The sequence below is a fragment of the Megascapheus bottae genome, chromosome 10 (genome assembly GCF_031878675.1).
Source record: "Megascapheus bottae isolate mThoBot1 chromosome 10, mThoBot2.hap1, whole genome shotgun sequence".
In the NCBI taxonomy this organism is placed as follows: Eukaryota; Metazoa; Chordata; class Mammalia; order Rodentia; family Geomyidae; genus Megascapheus; species Megascapheus bottae.
In genome coordinates this window covers 41,959,722-41,974,219 of record NC_143518.1, presented here as the reverse complement: position 1 = coordinate 41,974,219, position 14,498 = coordinate 41,959,722, and the positions used below count along the sequence as shown (strand labels likewise).

The window sequence follows — 14,498 nt, the reverse complement described above, 5'->3', positions numbered from 1 at the left end:
GCGTGGAGGAGGGGGGACCCTGCCCGCCCTCCCGGGGTCTGCGGGGAGCTCGGGTCAACTCCATCCGGAGGGTAGAACCCAGCTCGGGGGTCCAGGGACCGCCCGGGGCCCGCAGGCGCCTTTGGGCGATGGAGCCCCGCGCCCCAGCCTGGGCGCAGCACGACTGGCCCAGCGGGGCCGGGGCTCTCGCCCGGTGGCCGTCGGCCTGGAGGGCGGGGGCTGTGGGGTCCCGGCCCGGGGCGCGTGGCGGGCGGCGGGCGGGGCGCGGCCGGGCTGGAGGCGGGCGCGGGGGCGGAGCCGCGGCCGGAGGTGGCCGCGTCCCGAGGTCCCGAGCGGGGCTCCGGGCCCCGAGTGGCCGCCGCCGAGCCAGCCTGCCTGGAGAGAGCGCCCGGGCGCAGACCGGTCCGCGGGCCGCCGGGGGCGCGCACTGCAGGTAGACGACCCCACCCCGCCCCGCCCCGCCCCGCTCCCCTCCTCAGTCTGCGCACTCCTCCCGCGCTCCGGATTCGACCCCGGCCCAGAGCTGATTATCTCCTAAGAACATCCAGCCCCGGGGTCGAATTCCTGGGGAGGGGGCCCGAGCCCTGGAGCTCTGGTCCCCTCACCCGGGCGGGCGGGGAGTGAGCCAGGCATTCCTGCTAAGTCATATAATAAAGTTGGATAACATCACCGAGACCACCCTGCAGCGCCCGGTCCCTGGAACGGAGGGCTGGGGTCGCGGGCAGGGACGCGGGGAGCGCCCTGGATACGGCCCCACCCGAGGGCGGGAGACACCTGCTAGGATGTCCTCTAGGACCCACGAGCACCGCGGAATTCCCACCCAGGACAGGGACTCCGCCCCCTCCCCCCTCCCCCAGCAGTGACCCATTTCCTAGAGGTGAGTCCCGCGGGGAGAGGGAGTTGTGTGCCCAGGCCACTCTCCCTGATCTCTGCCCGGGGTGGGGAGGTGTGGCCAGGAGGAGCCCAGGGCCTTCCTGACCAGGGTCCATCTGATCATTTCTGACCCCTCTTTTCCTCCCCCTGGGCGCCCAAAGACACCAGGTGAGGGGTATGACACGGGAGAAAAAGTGCAAATCCGTGTCTGCTTCCACAGAGGGGTATCGGCCCCCTGCCCAGCTGTGCAGGGGAGGGGTGGGTGGGACTTTTCCAGAGAGGGAGCCAGGCCTGGCTGGAGCCCCGGGAGCTCACGTCACCCCCACCCCTCACTTCTCCAGGGATCTGCCAAAACCAAAGCCAGCTCAGGACAGGATTAGATGTACTGGGTAGACCCCGGGGAGAGAGGCCACAGGACCGGGGTGGCAGAGAGAAGCAAGATGCAGAGGGAGTAGAGACACCCCCCCCCCCATCAGAGAAAGAACAAGCCCTCCTTCCTCCCAGCCTCAAGTCAGGCAGAGGGCTGGAGGCTGGGTGGAGTGCGGGCCTCCCCTCAGCGTCACCCCTTCTATCAGGGTGGGGCTTCTGACTTCAGTAACCCTGGGAAGGAGAGGCCACCAGTAACCCCCTTCCCAAACCCAAGCAGCCAAGATGACCCTGCCCAATTGCTTCCAGCCCTCTCTCAGATTCCCAAGTCCTGGGGACCTGGGGAGGGAAGTGGGGCCCCATGTTGCCACCCACATTCCTAGCCTCCTCTCTGCTTCCTGCCCCAGAGCTGGCCCACCGAGCCCCCACTCCTTGGAGTCCTCGGCTGGTGCGGTACCATTCAGATCCAACAGCAACAGGGCTTTTTTTTTCCTGGAAAGCAAAACTAAGCCTGGATGAGGAGGGTGGGGAGAGCTCAGAGGATGAAAGAACTAGGAAGGAGGGGGCTGGAGAAGAGGGGCTACTGAGAGTCAGATGCTGAGCCTGGGGGAGAATTCCAAGCCCGCCTCCCCAGTGTTCAAAGCTAGACTTCAGGATGGACTTCCCATTATGCCCCAGCATGTGGCAAGGAATGGCCAGAGAACCTATGAGTTGCTGTCCTCCCTAGGTTTCCCCAACCATGGGAAAAGAAAGAAGAGAAAAGGAAAGGAAAGGAAGGAAGGAGAGAGAGGAAGAGGGAGGAAAGGAAGGGAGGGAGGGAAAACGGATGGGAAGAAGGAAAGTGAAAATAGCTGTAAATAGTTGTACACAAAATAGGCATCAATTGAGCTGCTGCCTGATGGGTACTGGCACCCAGGGGGAGGTTGAGTCACCCTTGTCTTCCGAAGAGATGGCGCCATCAGCCTACTCTCTCTCTGGACAAAAAGCATCTGAGGCTATGTCAGGCCAGCATGGTTCCTAAGGAGCTTACCTAAGAAGGGACAAAGGGTCAGAAGGGAAGTAGGAAATGGAGGATTGGGAAACAGCCTACTTCTAAAAAGCCCCAGGGCTTATGTTGGCTCCCCAGAGCGGGTGTCTGGCATCTCCTCACCCCTCTTCAGCTTTTCAGGTGTTCTGAGAGGCAGGGATGGGAGCCAGATGTAAACCTCAAGAAAGCACCTGCTTGCACTCCTGAACTGGCCTGCAAACAGCCCCTCCTTGCGCCTGAGGACTTTGCCTGGCAGTCCCTAGCAGGCCAAGGGGAGGGGAAGGAGCTGCGCTGGAAGGCTGAGGTCAGGCCCCCACCCTCAGCCCTGCAGATGACAAAAGGCAGCATTCCTCCCCGCCCCTGGCAGAGCTGTCTTTGTGAGGAAGCTTCCCTCAGTCACCCCACTTTCCCGAAGGTAACCACCAGGCTCCGTCCCTGAAGGAGGCACCCTTCTCATCCAGATGCTTGATGCGCGCCTCCTGGCCAGGGGAGGCAATCGAGGGCAGAGCGATGGAGAAGTGGGGGCGCAGGTAAGACAGGGGCTCCACGGGTGGAGAGAGGCTCTGTCTCTGGTGGGAGGGGCCTGGCAAGGAACTTCTGTTTTCTGAGAAGTTGGCAGCCAGATCTGGGGAGTTGTTGGGGGCAGGGTGGGGTGTCCTCATACTTCTGGCTTTGGTTTGCAGGCCCAGGCTGTGTGTGGTGCTGCTTCTGTCCCTCCCTCAGCTCTGCCTGGATCAGGAGGTGAGCACAGGGCAAGGGAGCAGCTGCTGACCTGCTGGCATCCTTGGGCCACCCTCCCCCAATGTCCAGTTGGCATCTCTGGATCGCCCTCCCCATCTCTCACAGCTGTAGAGCTGTGGCCCCTTCTGCTCACCCTGGGCCCATCAGCCAACTCACAAAGAAGGCCAGGTTCTGCTGGGCACTATGCCTCCCACCTGTAATCCTCACTACTCAGGAAGCTGAGATCTGAGGGGCTGGATTTGAAGCCAGCCTGGACAGAAAAGTCTGTGAGACTCTTTTTTTTTTTTTGCCAGTCATGGGCTTGAGCTCAGGGCCTGAGCACTGTCCTTGGACTTTCTCAAGGCTAGAGCTCTACCACTTGAGCCTCAGCACCACTTCCGGCTTTTTTCTATGTATGTGTATGTATGTGGTACCAAGGAATCGAACCCGGGTCTTCATGCATGCTAGGCAAGCACTTTAACCACTAGGCCAAACTCCCGGCCTGTGAGACTCTTATCTCCAATAAATCACCAAAAAGCCAAGTGTAGAGCCGTGGTTCAAAGTGGTAGAGTGTTGGCCTTGAGCACAAAAAGGTTAGGGACAGGGTCTACATCCTGAGTTCAAGCCCCAGGCCTGGCACCAAAAAAAAAAAGAAAAGGCCAAGTTCTGAGCTCTACTTCTACTAACTGTGACCTGGAGCCAGAAAAAACTCTTTAGCCCTGGACTAGACAGATCTTCCGAGGCCTCCCACCCGTCACTTGAATCCTCTCTGGCCTTTCTCTCTCCATAGGTGTTGTCTGGACACTCTGTTCAGATTCCTTCAGAGGAGGGCCGGGTCCCTGAGGGAGTCTGGGGACCCTGGGACCCGTGGGCCTCTTGCTCTCAGCCCTGTGGGTTAGGGGTACAGCGCAGAAGCCGGACATGTCAACTTCACCCAGGCCTGCCTCTACCTCCCCGACCCCCAAGACATCAAGAAGCCCTCCGCCCCCGGGGTCAGCGTCCCAGAGCCCAGGCTTCCAGAGAAAGCCATCCCCTGTATAAGCCACAGCCTCGGGGAAGGGGTGGCCCACTTCGAGGTCCTGCTTCCCAGCCAGGGAGAGAGGAGACCCAGGAGGTGCACGGATCCCGGAGGTGAGGCTGGGAGGGGAGGGGCAGGCCCTGGTGAAGGAGCCGGAGCAAAGGATTTTCCTTTGGCTTAGGGTGATGATCTTTGGTGCCAGGAAGTTGACTGGAGAGACAGGATCAGAAATGCCACAGCTGTGACCCCTCCCCATGTCTGCTGCACTTTTTCAGGTCCCGAGTTCGAGATCCTATCAAGCCAGGAATGTTTGGTTATGGGAAAGTGCCCTTTGCCTTGCCACTGCATCGAAGCCGCAGGCACCCTCGGAAGTCCCCCCGGCTTGAGCAACCCCAGTCCTCCTCCAAAGGCGAAAGGGCCCTCCCCACCTGGACTCCGGGAGCCCTGTCCCCTACACCTCCCCGCCCCCAGACTCAGCTCCATCCTTCCTACTCCCCAGCAGAGGCCCCACAGCCTGAAATTACTGTGACCCAGGTGCCCCCCAGGTCCAGTCCTGTCCCCATACAGCTCCGGCCCAAGGCCCAGGCCTTGAGCACAGAGCTGCCTTTGCTTAAACCCTCCCGTGGAGAAAGTAGCTCCCCTCAGCCAAGGATGCCAAGTTCCCGGGGTAGGGCCAGCCCCCAGGCGGCAAGGACAGGCACTGACCCCTTTCACTCTGTCCAGCAGGGCCGAGGGCCCTGGAGACTGGGTGGGTCTGTGGTGGAGCCTGCCCCTCACCACCCAGATGGCTGGCTGCCTCTGCTGAGTTCTGGTCCCCACTCCAGCTCCCTCTGGAGCCTCTTTGCCCCCAGTAGCCCTGTCCCAAGATGCTCTGGGGAGAGCGAGCAGCTGAGAGCCTGCAGCCAAGCGGTGAGTTCTTCCCTGGGCCTCCTCTCCCTGGCTGCATCCTCGGCTTGTCTGACCTGGACCTGAGGGTGCAAGGTTCTGGCACCGGAGGACCTCAGAGCACTTCTATGGAGCCAGTCCTGGCCTACAACCCAGCCTTCCTCCCTAGCTCTGACTCCTATATTATCCCCTTCTCCAGCTCTGCCCCCCCGAGCAGCCAGACCCCCGGGCTCTACAGTGTGCAGCCTTCGACTCCCAGGAATTCATGGGCCAGCTGTACCAATGGGAACCCTTCACTGAAGGTGAGGTTCTCCTATTCCGTGCAGCAGGGGCACCATGGAAAGAGAGGAAGACACTTGCTCAGTCTCAGGCCTGAAGATTTCCAGTCCTTTCTCCATTACACTCCTTCTCTTCCTCCCTGTGTTTATCTTCTTCTCTCTTTCTTCCATCCTCCCTTTCTTCCTGTCCTATTTCCTTCCTTTTTTTCTCTTTCTTTCTTTCTTTCTTTCTTTCTTTCTTTCTCCCCTTCTCTCTTTCTTTCTCACTTTGAACTGAGCACTGTCCTTGGGCTTTCTCAAGGCTACAACTCTATGTATGTGATACTGAGGAATTGAACCCAGGTCTTTGTGCATGCTAGGCAAGCACTCTACCACTAGGCCAAACTCCTGTCCCCTGTCCTTTCTTCCTCTTTTTGCCAGTATTGAAGATGGAACTCAAGGCAAGTACTTACCACTTGAATCACGCTTCCAGTTTTAGTTTTTTGCAGGTTAATCAGAGATAAGGGTCTCTAGACTTTCCTACTCAGGCTAGCTTTGAACCTCAGTCCTCAGATCTCATCCTCTTGAGTAGTTAGGATTACAGGAGTGAGCCAGATGTCTGGCTCATACTTTTGTTTCTTACTCACTAGTCTGGGTCAGATTAGCACAGGCCTGAAAAGGGGGTCAGGAGGGGAGCTCTCAGTCTGGGCCTTTTAGCAGAGATAGACAAGCCAGCACAGAGGCCATGCTGGGGAGAAAGTGTCCAGAGATGCCTTCTGGCAGAATTCCTCTGGGACAGTGTCTGGGCTATATAGCCAGTCTGTGTTTCAAAACAGCAACAGCAAACCCAACAGAAAAATAAAAATCTTCTTGGTCAGTATGCAGATGGCTCACCCCTGTAATTCTAGCTACTCAGGAAGCTGAGATCTGAGGATTGTGGTTTGAATCCAGCCTTAACAGGAAAGCCTGTGCGACACTTATCGCCAATTAACCACCAGAATACCAGCTATGGCACTGTGGTTCAAAGTGTTAGAGTACTAGCCTTGAGCAAAAAGAGCTCAGGGACAGCGCCCAGGTGCTGAGTTCACGCCTCATGATCAAAAAACAAAAACAAACAAGGACAATAACAACAACAAAAAACTTGGGCTCAGTGACAAAATTAACATTCGTTGTAAGAAATTGTCATGGTGGAGCTGGGAATGTTTCTTAGCGGTAAAGTGCTTTCCTGGCACACATGAAGCCCTGGGTTTGATTCCTTAATGCCTTATGTAAACAGAAAAGTCTGGAAGTGGCATTGTGGCTCAAGTGGTAGAATGACAGCCTTGAGCAAAAGAAGCGCAGAGACAGTGCCTAGGCTCTGAGTTCAGGCCCCAGGAATATCAAAAAATAAAAGAAAAATAAATTGTCATGTTGCTCTCATCCACAGCAATCTGAGCAACCTCAGGAAGGCCCACGGATGGGAAAGATAGGGCTGGCAGCATGGCTCAAGTGGTAGAGTAGGCAGGTGCAAGGTCTTGAGTTCCAATGCAAAGAATGAAAGTGAAACAAAACAGACAAAAAATAAAAACAAAACAAAACAAAAACAGATCTGCAGCCAGGTCTCTGGGGCTTTCCTAGATTTGTCCTCTTCACCCCTCCCCCCCCCATGCTGCAGGAGCCCCAGATAACCACCTTTTCCCTTGCCTCTCAGTTCAGGGCTCCCAACGTTGTGAGCTGAACTGCCGTCCCCGGGGCTTCCGCTTCTATGTGCGCCATACAGAGAAGGTCCAGGATGGGACCCTGTGCCAGCCCGGAGCCCCTGACATTTGTGTGGGCGGACGCTGTCTGGTGAGGGAGGATGTGGAGCATGTGTGCCCGCGTACACACACACACACACACACACACACACACACACACACACACACACACACACACACAGAGTCTAATCCATCATTCCCACAACAGAATACCCAACAGACTGACCTAGTTAAGGGGAAAGTTCTCACCTGCCAAGCTGGGCTGGGCAGATCTGAGAGGTGGCCTGCAGTGGAGTCCTGCCGGGTTCATGCCTGCTTCCTTGAGCCTGGCTGGAGATGGTGGGCCTCTGGTAGCACACAGGGCAAATGGGTGGTGAGCTCCTCAGCTCCTGAGAGGATGGGGTGGGGGGGTGAGATGGTTTATAGCGTTTGTGTGGCCCCTGCCTCACCTCACTCTCCCCAGCGCCCTGGCTGTGATGGAATCCTTGGCTCTGGCAGGCGTCCAGATGGCTGTGGAGTCTGTGGGGGTGATGATTCTACTTGCCGCCTCATTTCCGGGAACCTCACCGACCAGGGAGGCCCTCTGGGCTATCAGAAGATCCTGTGGATTCCGGCTGGAGCCTCCAAGCTCCAAATTGCCCAGCTCCGGCCCAGCTCCAACTACCTTGGTGAGACCCTGCAGTCCCCAGGCCTCACTTCCCTTCCACTGTGGGCGGGTGCTTCTGCTTTCCATGTTCCCTGTGCAGAACTCAAACAGGGGGGCCGGTGGAGAGGGCGAGGAAGACAAGATGGCCTAGAGTTACGTTAGGTCCGTGGGGCTGGCTCCAGGAGCTTAGGAAGCCACGGGAAGGCAGAACGATGGCTAACACCGATGTCTGACCTCCATCCAGCACTGCGGGGCCCTGGGGGCCGCTCCATCATCAATGGGAACTGGGCTGTGGATCCCCCAGGGTCCTACTCGGCTGGCGGGACTGTGTTCCACTATAACCGGCCTCCTCGGGAGGAGGGCAAGGTGGAGAGGCTGTCAGCTGAAGGCCCCACCACCCAGCCTGTGGATGTCTATGTAAGCCTCCCCCACCCCCTGTCCCAAGCTGGCTGCCTCCACTCAAAGCAAAGGCCAAGTGGGAGAGCGGGCAGGTGGCTCTCACCCTCCCTCGACTCCTTTCCTTCTCTCTCCCCAGATGATCTTTCAGGAGGACAATCCGGGTGTTTCTTATCAATATGTCATTTCTTCACCTCCTCCGGTCCTCCAGAGCCCCCCCACAGAGCCCCCTGTCCCCTATCAGCAGCTTGGTAAGACTCTGATCCCGGGAAAGGGAGGTTGACAGCTCCAAGTGGAGGGGAGGCGTCTGAGCTGCCCCTCCCTGGCCTGCCCAGAGCCGCTGAGGGAGGAAGCAGCAGCCGCAGTGGCCCCCAGGCCAGCCCGCAGCCCAGGGACCCTGCAGCGGCAGGTGCGGATCCCCCAGATGCCCGCGCTGCCCGATCTCAGGACAACTCTGGGGGCTCCAGCCGGGTTCTGGAAACAAGTAGGGCACTCGGAGTGCTCCGTCTCCTGTGGTAAAGGTGAGACCTCACACCCAAGCCTTCAGCTTGGCGCTGCCAAGCCATATCCTGGACCCTGGGTCTAGGACCCCATGGACTCGACTCCCAGCCACCCTGCCCTCCCTGGAGGATTCTCTCTCCCTCCCTTCAGGTGTCTGGCGTCCCATCTTCCTCTGTGTGTCCCGTGAGTCAGGACAAGAACTGGACGAGCACAGCTGTGCCCTGGGCGCCAGGCCCCCAGCCTCCTCTGAGCCCTGCCACGGCCCCGCATGCCCTCCATAGTGAGAACAGCCCCGGGGAGGGTTTGCACTCGAGCCACCCAAACTTGTCCCTGGCCCTGCTCCCTGCCCACGGGCTCTTACCTGGACTCGGCAGTCAGCCCCACGTCTCTGGGCTGCAGAGACAATATTAGATTGGAAAGATTGACATCCATCCCGTAAACAGAAAGGAACCCCTGGCGTTTAGTTCCCCACAAATGCTAAAAGATCCCCAGCCCAGTGTGCTTTCCTCACACCGCATGTGGCAGCCCCGCACCTTGAGATGTCCTCTCTCCCTCTTCTCCCTGTCCCCTGCTTCTCCCATGCCCAGCTGGGAGGCCGGCGAGTGGACATCGTGTAGCCGCTCCTGTGGCCCGGGCACCCAGCATCGCCAGCTGCACTGCCGGCAGGAGTTTGGGGGCGGTGGCTCCTCCGTGCCTCCTGAGCGCTGTGCTCATCTCCCCCGGCCCAACATCACCCAGTCTTGCCAGCTGCGCCTTTGTGGCCACTGGGAGGTTGGCTCTTCCTGGAGCCAGGTGAGTGACATCTGGGTGAGGAAGACTCTTAAAGTAGGCAGTGCTGGGACAGGTGGCTCACACCTGTCGTCCTCGCTGTTCAGATGAAATCTGAGGATTCAAAGCCAGTCCAGACAGGAAAAGTTTGTGAGATCCCAATGAACCACCCCAAAAAGCTGGAAGTAGAACTAGAGCTCAAGTTGCTAGTGTGTTATCCTTCAGCAAAAAAGCTCAAGGGCAGTGCCCAGGCCCTGAATTCGGGCCCCAGGACACACACACACACACACACACACACACACACACACACACACACACAGGAACACAAAGAAATTAGCAGCAAAGCCTGGTACCAGTGACTCAGACCTGTAACCTGTGACCCTAGATGCTCAGGAGGCTGAGATCTGAGGATTAAGGTTTTAGGCTGGCTGGGCAGGAAGGTCTGTGAGGCTTCCCCCTCCCCCACTAGCCATGGGGCTTAACTTGGGTGCTCTCCTTAAGCTCTTTTGCTCAAGGCTAGCACTCTAAGCCACAGCTCCACTTTCTGTTTTCTGAGGGTTAATTTTCTGAGGCTGGCTTTGAATGGTGACCCTCAGATCTCAGCCTCCTGAGTTATAGGCATGAGCCACCAGTACCAACCCCCCACCATACACACACAAGTGGAGGTGTGGCTCAAATGGTAAAGTGCTAGCCCTGAATGCAAAAGCTAGGGGATCTAGGGTGTCCAGACCCTAATTTGGAGTCCCCAATCCAGTACAGGTTGGGGAAAGGGGGAGGAACGTGAAGAACAATAGTTTTCCCACTTTTCAGATTAGTAGAAACTTTTAAAAGACTGAACTTGGGGGTGGGGGGTCTGGGACTGCGGCTTAGTGGTAGAGTGCTTGCCTACCATACATGAAGCCCTGGCTTCCATTCCTCAGTAACACACAAACAGAAGAAGCCAGAGGTGGAGCTGCTCAAGTGGGAAGAGTGCTAACCTTGAGCAAAAGAAGCTCAGGGGCAGTGCTCAGGCCCCAGGACACTGGCAAAAACACAAACACCGACGCAGGGCTTGGAGACCTGGAGCTCTGTGCTCAGCTTCCTCCTCCTAAAGCCCTCCAGTCACTGAGGTGGGACTAAAGGCCATTTGTAGGTTAGAAGCCATGGAGCTAGGGGTTAGATGGAGATGGCTCCCTCTCACCCCTCAGTGCTCTGTTCGGTGCGGTCGAGGCCAGAGGAGCCGGCAGGTCCGCTGTGTTGGAAGCAACGGGGATGAAGTGAGCAAGCAGGCGTGTGCCTCAAGTGCTCCTCAGCCCCCCAGCAGAGAGGCCTGTGACATGGGGCCTTGCGCCACAGCGTGGTTCCACAGTGACTGGAGTGCCAAGGTGGGCCCCACACACCCTTAGCCAGGTCTCACCCCCAAGAGGCCCTGTTACTGGCTTTCCACTACAGCTCAATCAACATCTATTAAGTGAGTACCTACTATGTGCTTGACACTGGGAACTCAAAGATAAGTTCCAGGGCCTGGACATCAAGTCACGTTTCCCCTGGGGGTATTCCTTGACTCCTCTTAGGACCGGGACCCTCTGCCCCCGGCCTCCCATCCTGTCCAGCCACCCACAGCTTCCCTTCTCACAGGCCACTCTACCTTTCAACAGTGCTCGGCCGAGTGTGGGACAGGAGTCCAGCGCCGTTCTGTGGTCTGCCTCGGGAGTGGAGAGAGCCTGAAGGACGGCAGGGGTGAAGCAGGAGTGGGAGCCAGTGAGCAGAGCTGTCCTCTAGGAAGCCGCCCCCCTGACATGCGTGCCTGCAGCTTAGGCCCCTGTGAAATGACGTGGCGCTGGTACACCGGGCCCTGGGGTGAGGTGAGTCAAGGTCTGGGAGCAGGATGGGAGGGGATTTTGTATCAGTGATGGGGTAACCCCTCTTCTTCCCTTCCCTACACAGTGCTCCTCAGAATGTGGCTCTGGCACTCAGCGTAGAGATGTCATCTGTGTGTCCAAACTGGGGACTGCGTTCAATGTGACTTCTCCTAGCAACTGTTCCCACATCCCCAGGCCCCCTGCCCTGCAGTCCTGTCAAGGCCAGGCCTGCCAGGACCGATGGTTTTCTACACCCTGGAGTCCAGTGAGTGCCTGACTTCCCTGCTCTGCTCAGCCTGGGCCTCCAGGAAGTGGAAGGGGAGGGGAGAGCTTCTCTCACTGCACCCCTCCGCCCCTCCAAGCCTTGTGAGCCCCAGGACAAGCCGACCTGAGGGACCACGGTCCCACTTCCTGTGGACTTGGGCTTTCTCCTTTGGGAGGTTCACAACGTCCCTGGGTAATATCCCACTGCTACTTTTCAGAGAGGGAAGCGGTGGCCTGGGGAGCCCCAGGTTTGCCAAGAACTGATGTGATCACTGCTCTCTCCCCAGTGCTCCCGCTCCTGCCAGGGCGGTGTACAGACAAGGGAGGTCCAGTGTTTGAGCACCAATCAAACCCTCAGTGTCCAATGCCCTCTTCACTTACGACCTGCCAAGAAACGACCCTGCAATAGCCAACCCTGCAGCCAACGCCCTGGTAAAGAATCCCTCTCCCCAGCCCCAAATAGTTAGCTGAAGTACTGGGCAGAAGGGCAAAAGGATCAGTGGGATCGGGCAGCAACACGGGCAGAGGGTTGATTATAATTGTTTGGTGGTCACTGCTTTCCTCTGTCCCCAGATGATCAATGCAAGGACAGCTCTCCACATTGCCCCCTGGTGGTACAGGCTCGGCTCTGCGTCTACCCCTACTACACAGCCACCTGCTGCCGTTCTTGTGCCCATGTCCTGGAGAGGTCTTCCTTGGAGCCTGCCTGACATGGAGCCAAGTGGCCCCTCCTCATGGTTTCTAATGTCAGCATTGGTCACCCACCATTGGTCAGCCTACTCTGTACCCCCCTGGCTCTCTAGCCTGTCCCAGTCTCAGTGGGCATCCCACTTCTCCAGAGTGACTTGAAGATGACCAGGGGACCCCGTCAGGGTTGGCAGTGGTGCAGTGGTTGTGTGCCCATATGCCCTCCGCCTGACTGGCCTGCATGGTTGTGTGCCCTCATGTATCACTTTCCCTAAATTAGGGAAACGAGTCTGCAAAACTGTGGAGCAAGGTTGTAGCTCCTTTCTAATCTGAGATCCTTCGAGTGTTTGCCCCATCATTTCCAGTCTTGGGCCCTAAACCTCTTTCTTGTCTTCAGGCCTAATGTCTTAGAAGCTACCATTTTTGCCTCTGACCCCCATCTCCCCCTCCCTGGTCTCTCGAGGGGATATTAGCCAGTGATGGGAGCCAGCCAGTACCAATCCAACCTTACCTAGGCAGGGACCAGCTGGGCAGAAACTGCTAAAGAGAAATGTTAGCTCGCCCCTGCCACTCCCACCTCCTAAAATGGTTCCCATCCCAGAACTAATTTATTTTTTATTAAAGTTCATTGTGACGAATGAGAAACATGCTCATTGTCCTCATGAGAACTCAGACATCCAAATCCATGTAGGGTGGAGGGGGATCATCTAGGCCTGGGAGGAGTGTGGTAAACAAGAGTAGTGAGAGCCGGTGCTGTGGCTCATGCTGGAGGCTGAGATCTGAGGATTGTGGTTCAAAGCCAGCCCGGCACTAAAGAATATGAGACTCTTATCTCCAATGCAAGACTCTTATCTCTTATCTCCATGCTCCACTGGAAAATGGGAAGTGGAGCATTGGCTCCAGGGGTAGGGTGGTAGCCTTGAACTGAAGAGCTCAGGGACAGCACCCAGGCCCAGAGTTCAAGCCCTACGACCTTCCACACACACTAAAAAAAAAAAGGGTAATGAGGCCAGGAGTTTGGCCTACTGGTAGAGTACTCACCTAGCATGCACAAAGACCCAGGTTTGATTCCTCAGTACCAAATACACAGAAAAAAGCTGAAAGTGGTACTGTGGCTCAAGTGGTAGAGCTCTAGCCTAGAGAAAGCCTAAGGACAGGGCTCAGATCCTGAGTTCAAGGCCAAGGATTGGCAAAAAAAAAATGAAATGAGAAATCTAAAATGAAATATTTGGGGCCAGCAGTTTTGCCTAGTGGTAGAGTGCTTGCCTAGTATGCACAAAGAGCTGGGATCTATTCCTCAGTACCACAAACATAGGAGAATCCAGAAGTGTTGTGGCTCCAAGTGGCAGACAGTTAGTCTTGAGAAAGCCCAAGGACAGTGCTCAGGCCCTGAGTTCAAGCCCCCGGACTGGCAAAAAAAAAGGGGGGGGAGTGGGGAGTGAGTCCAGAGCACCTGTTAGCCTGCACCAAAGCACAAGGACCCAGGCCAGCACCAGCCCTGCAGGTTAGCCCTTGACCACTAGGGGTCGCTGGTTCTCCCAATTTAAGGTATGGAGTTGGAAGCTTGGATCTCCAGTTTGGGAAAGGTTTCTGGGTTAAGTTTTCCATCAAGTGTTTGAATGTTCTAGTAGTACTTTCCAATTCCAAACTGAGTTGAATGGTAGCTGTCATTTGGGGGAGTCCCTTTTCTGCCTCTCCTATGTTTTGTGCTGTTACCCATTTCCCTGTTAAACTTCTCCTGGGTGGAGAAGGGGAAGTGACATCTTGCTTCAGGGAAAAGGCATAGGGAAGGAGGAGCCTGGCCTGACTCTAGGGAACTTGGGACCGGCAAGGGAGGGGCCAACGCAGTTCTGGATGTTCTGCCAAAGATACATTCTTTAGAGATGCCTCACCCTAGCCTCCTCCTTCCTCTCCCTCCCCCATGGTTTCTCAAGGTAAATAACTTGCTAGTTGGAGGTGGTTTAAGAGGGAACCGCTTCTCCCAGTCAGCCAGGGCTCAGAGAGCTAAGGAAACAGATGCAGACACCCCTCCACAGGAGACAGCCCCTCCCTGTGGCTTCCTCTCCTCTAGGCTACCTGAGCTGGGCTATTAATAATGACCAGCAGAAACAGTTTATTTAGCTTGAGTACTATTTTCTTGGACCTAATGAAGGACTCAGGGTCTCCCTGGGCTAGAAGTGACAGATCTTTGGAAGGCAATAAAAGGAAACAAAGGGAGAAGAAAATGAAACTGAGGGGCACAGGAGAGCCCAGCCTCGAAAAAAAAAAGGGATCAGATGGGTTCCCCTGTCTAATGACCTTGTAAAGAGAGTCTAAGATGTGTGGGGTGTGTGGTAGGGGGGGGAGAGAAATGAGGGAAATGAGGCCTGAGCCAGGCAGTAGAAACAGGAGGCTGCAGGCCAGGCCTGGCAGAGGAGGAGTGGCTGCGGGCTGAGGCCCTCCCAGCGATTCCTGGAAGCCGGGTAGGCTGGGCGGAGGCCCCACTCAGCTGACTTTCTCGGCCCTTCCCCTTC

The 14,498-nt window shown here is 56.8% G+C and overlaps 1 protein-coding gene across 1 annotated transcript; it reads left to right on the top strand.

Moving 5' to 3' along the window:
• The first annotated feature begins 267 nt into the window (after positions 1-267).
• Adamtsl4 (ADAMTS like 4) lies at positions 268-12,624 on the top strand. Its single transcript, XM_090341080.1, has 18 exons — positions 268-433; positions 2,682-2,796; positions 2,950-3,007; positions 3,777-4,117; positions 4,280-4,913; positions 5,089-5,191; positions 6,837-6,973; positions 7,346-7,550; positions 7,773-7,945; positions 8,064-8,175; positions 8,260-8,445; positions 8,576-8,705; positions 9,013-9,217; positions 10,381-10,557; positions 10,831-11,037; positions 11,120-11,299; positions 11,586-11,730; positions 11,872-12,624. The coding sequence occupies exons 2-18, from the start codon at positions 2,735-2,737 to the stop codon at positions 12,006-12,008; spliced, it is 3,192 nt and encodes a 1,063-aa protein (XP_090197206.1). The 5' UTR covers positions 268-433; positions 2,682-2,734; the 3' UTR covers positions 12,009-12,624.
• Positions 12,625-14,498: the final 1,874 nt, after the last annotated feature.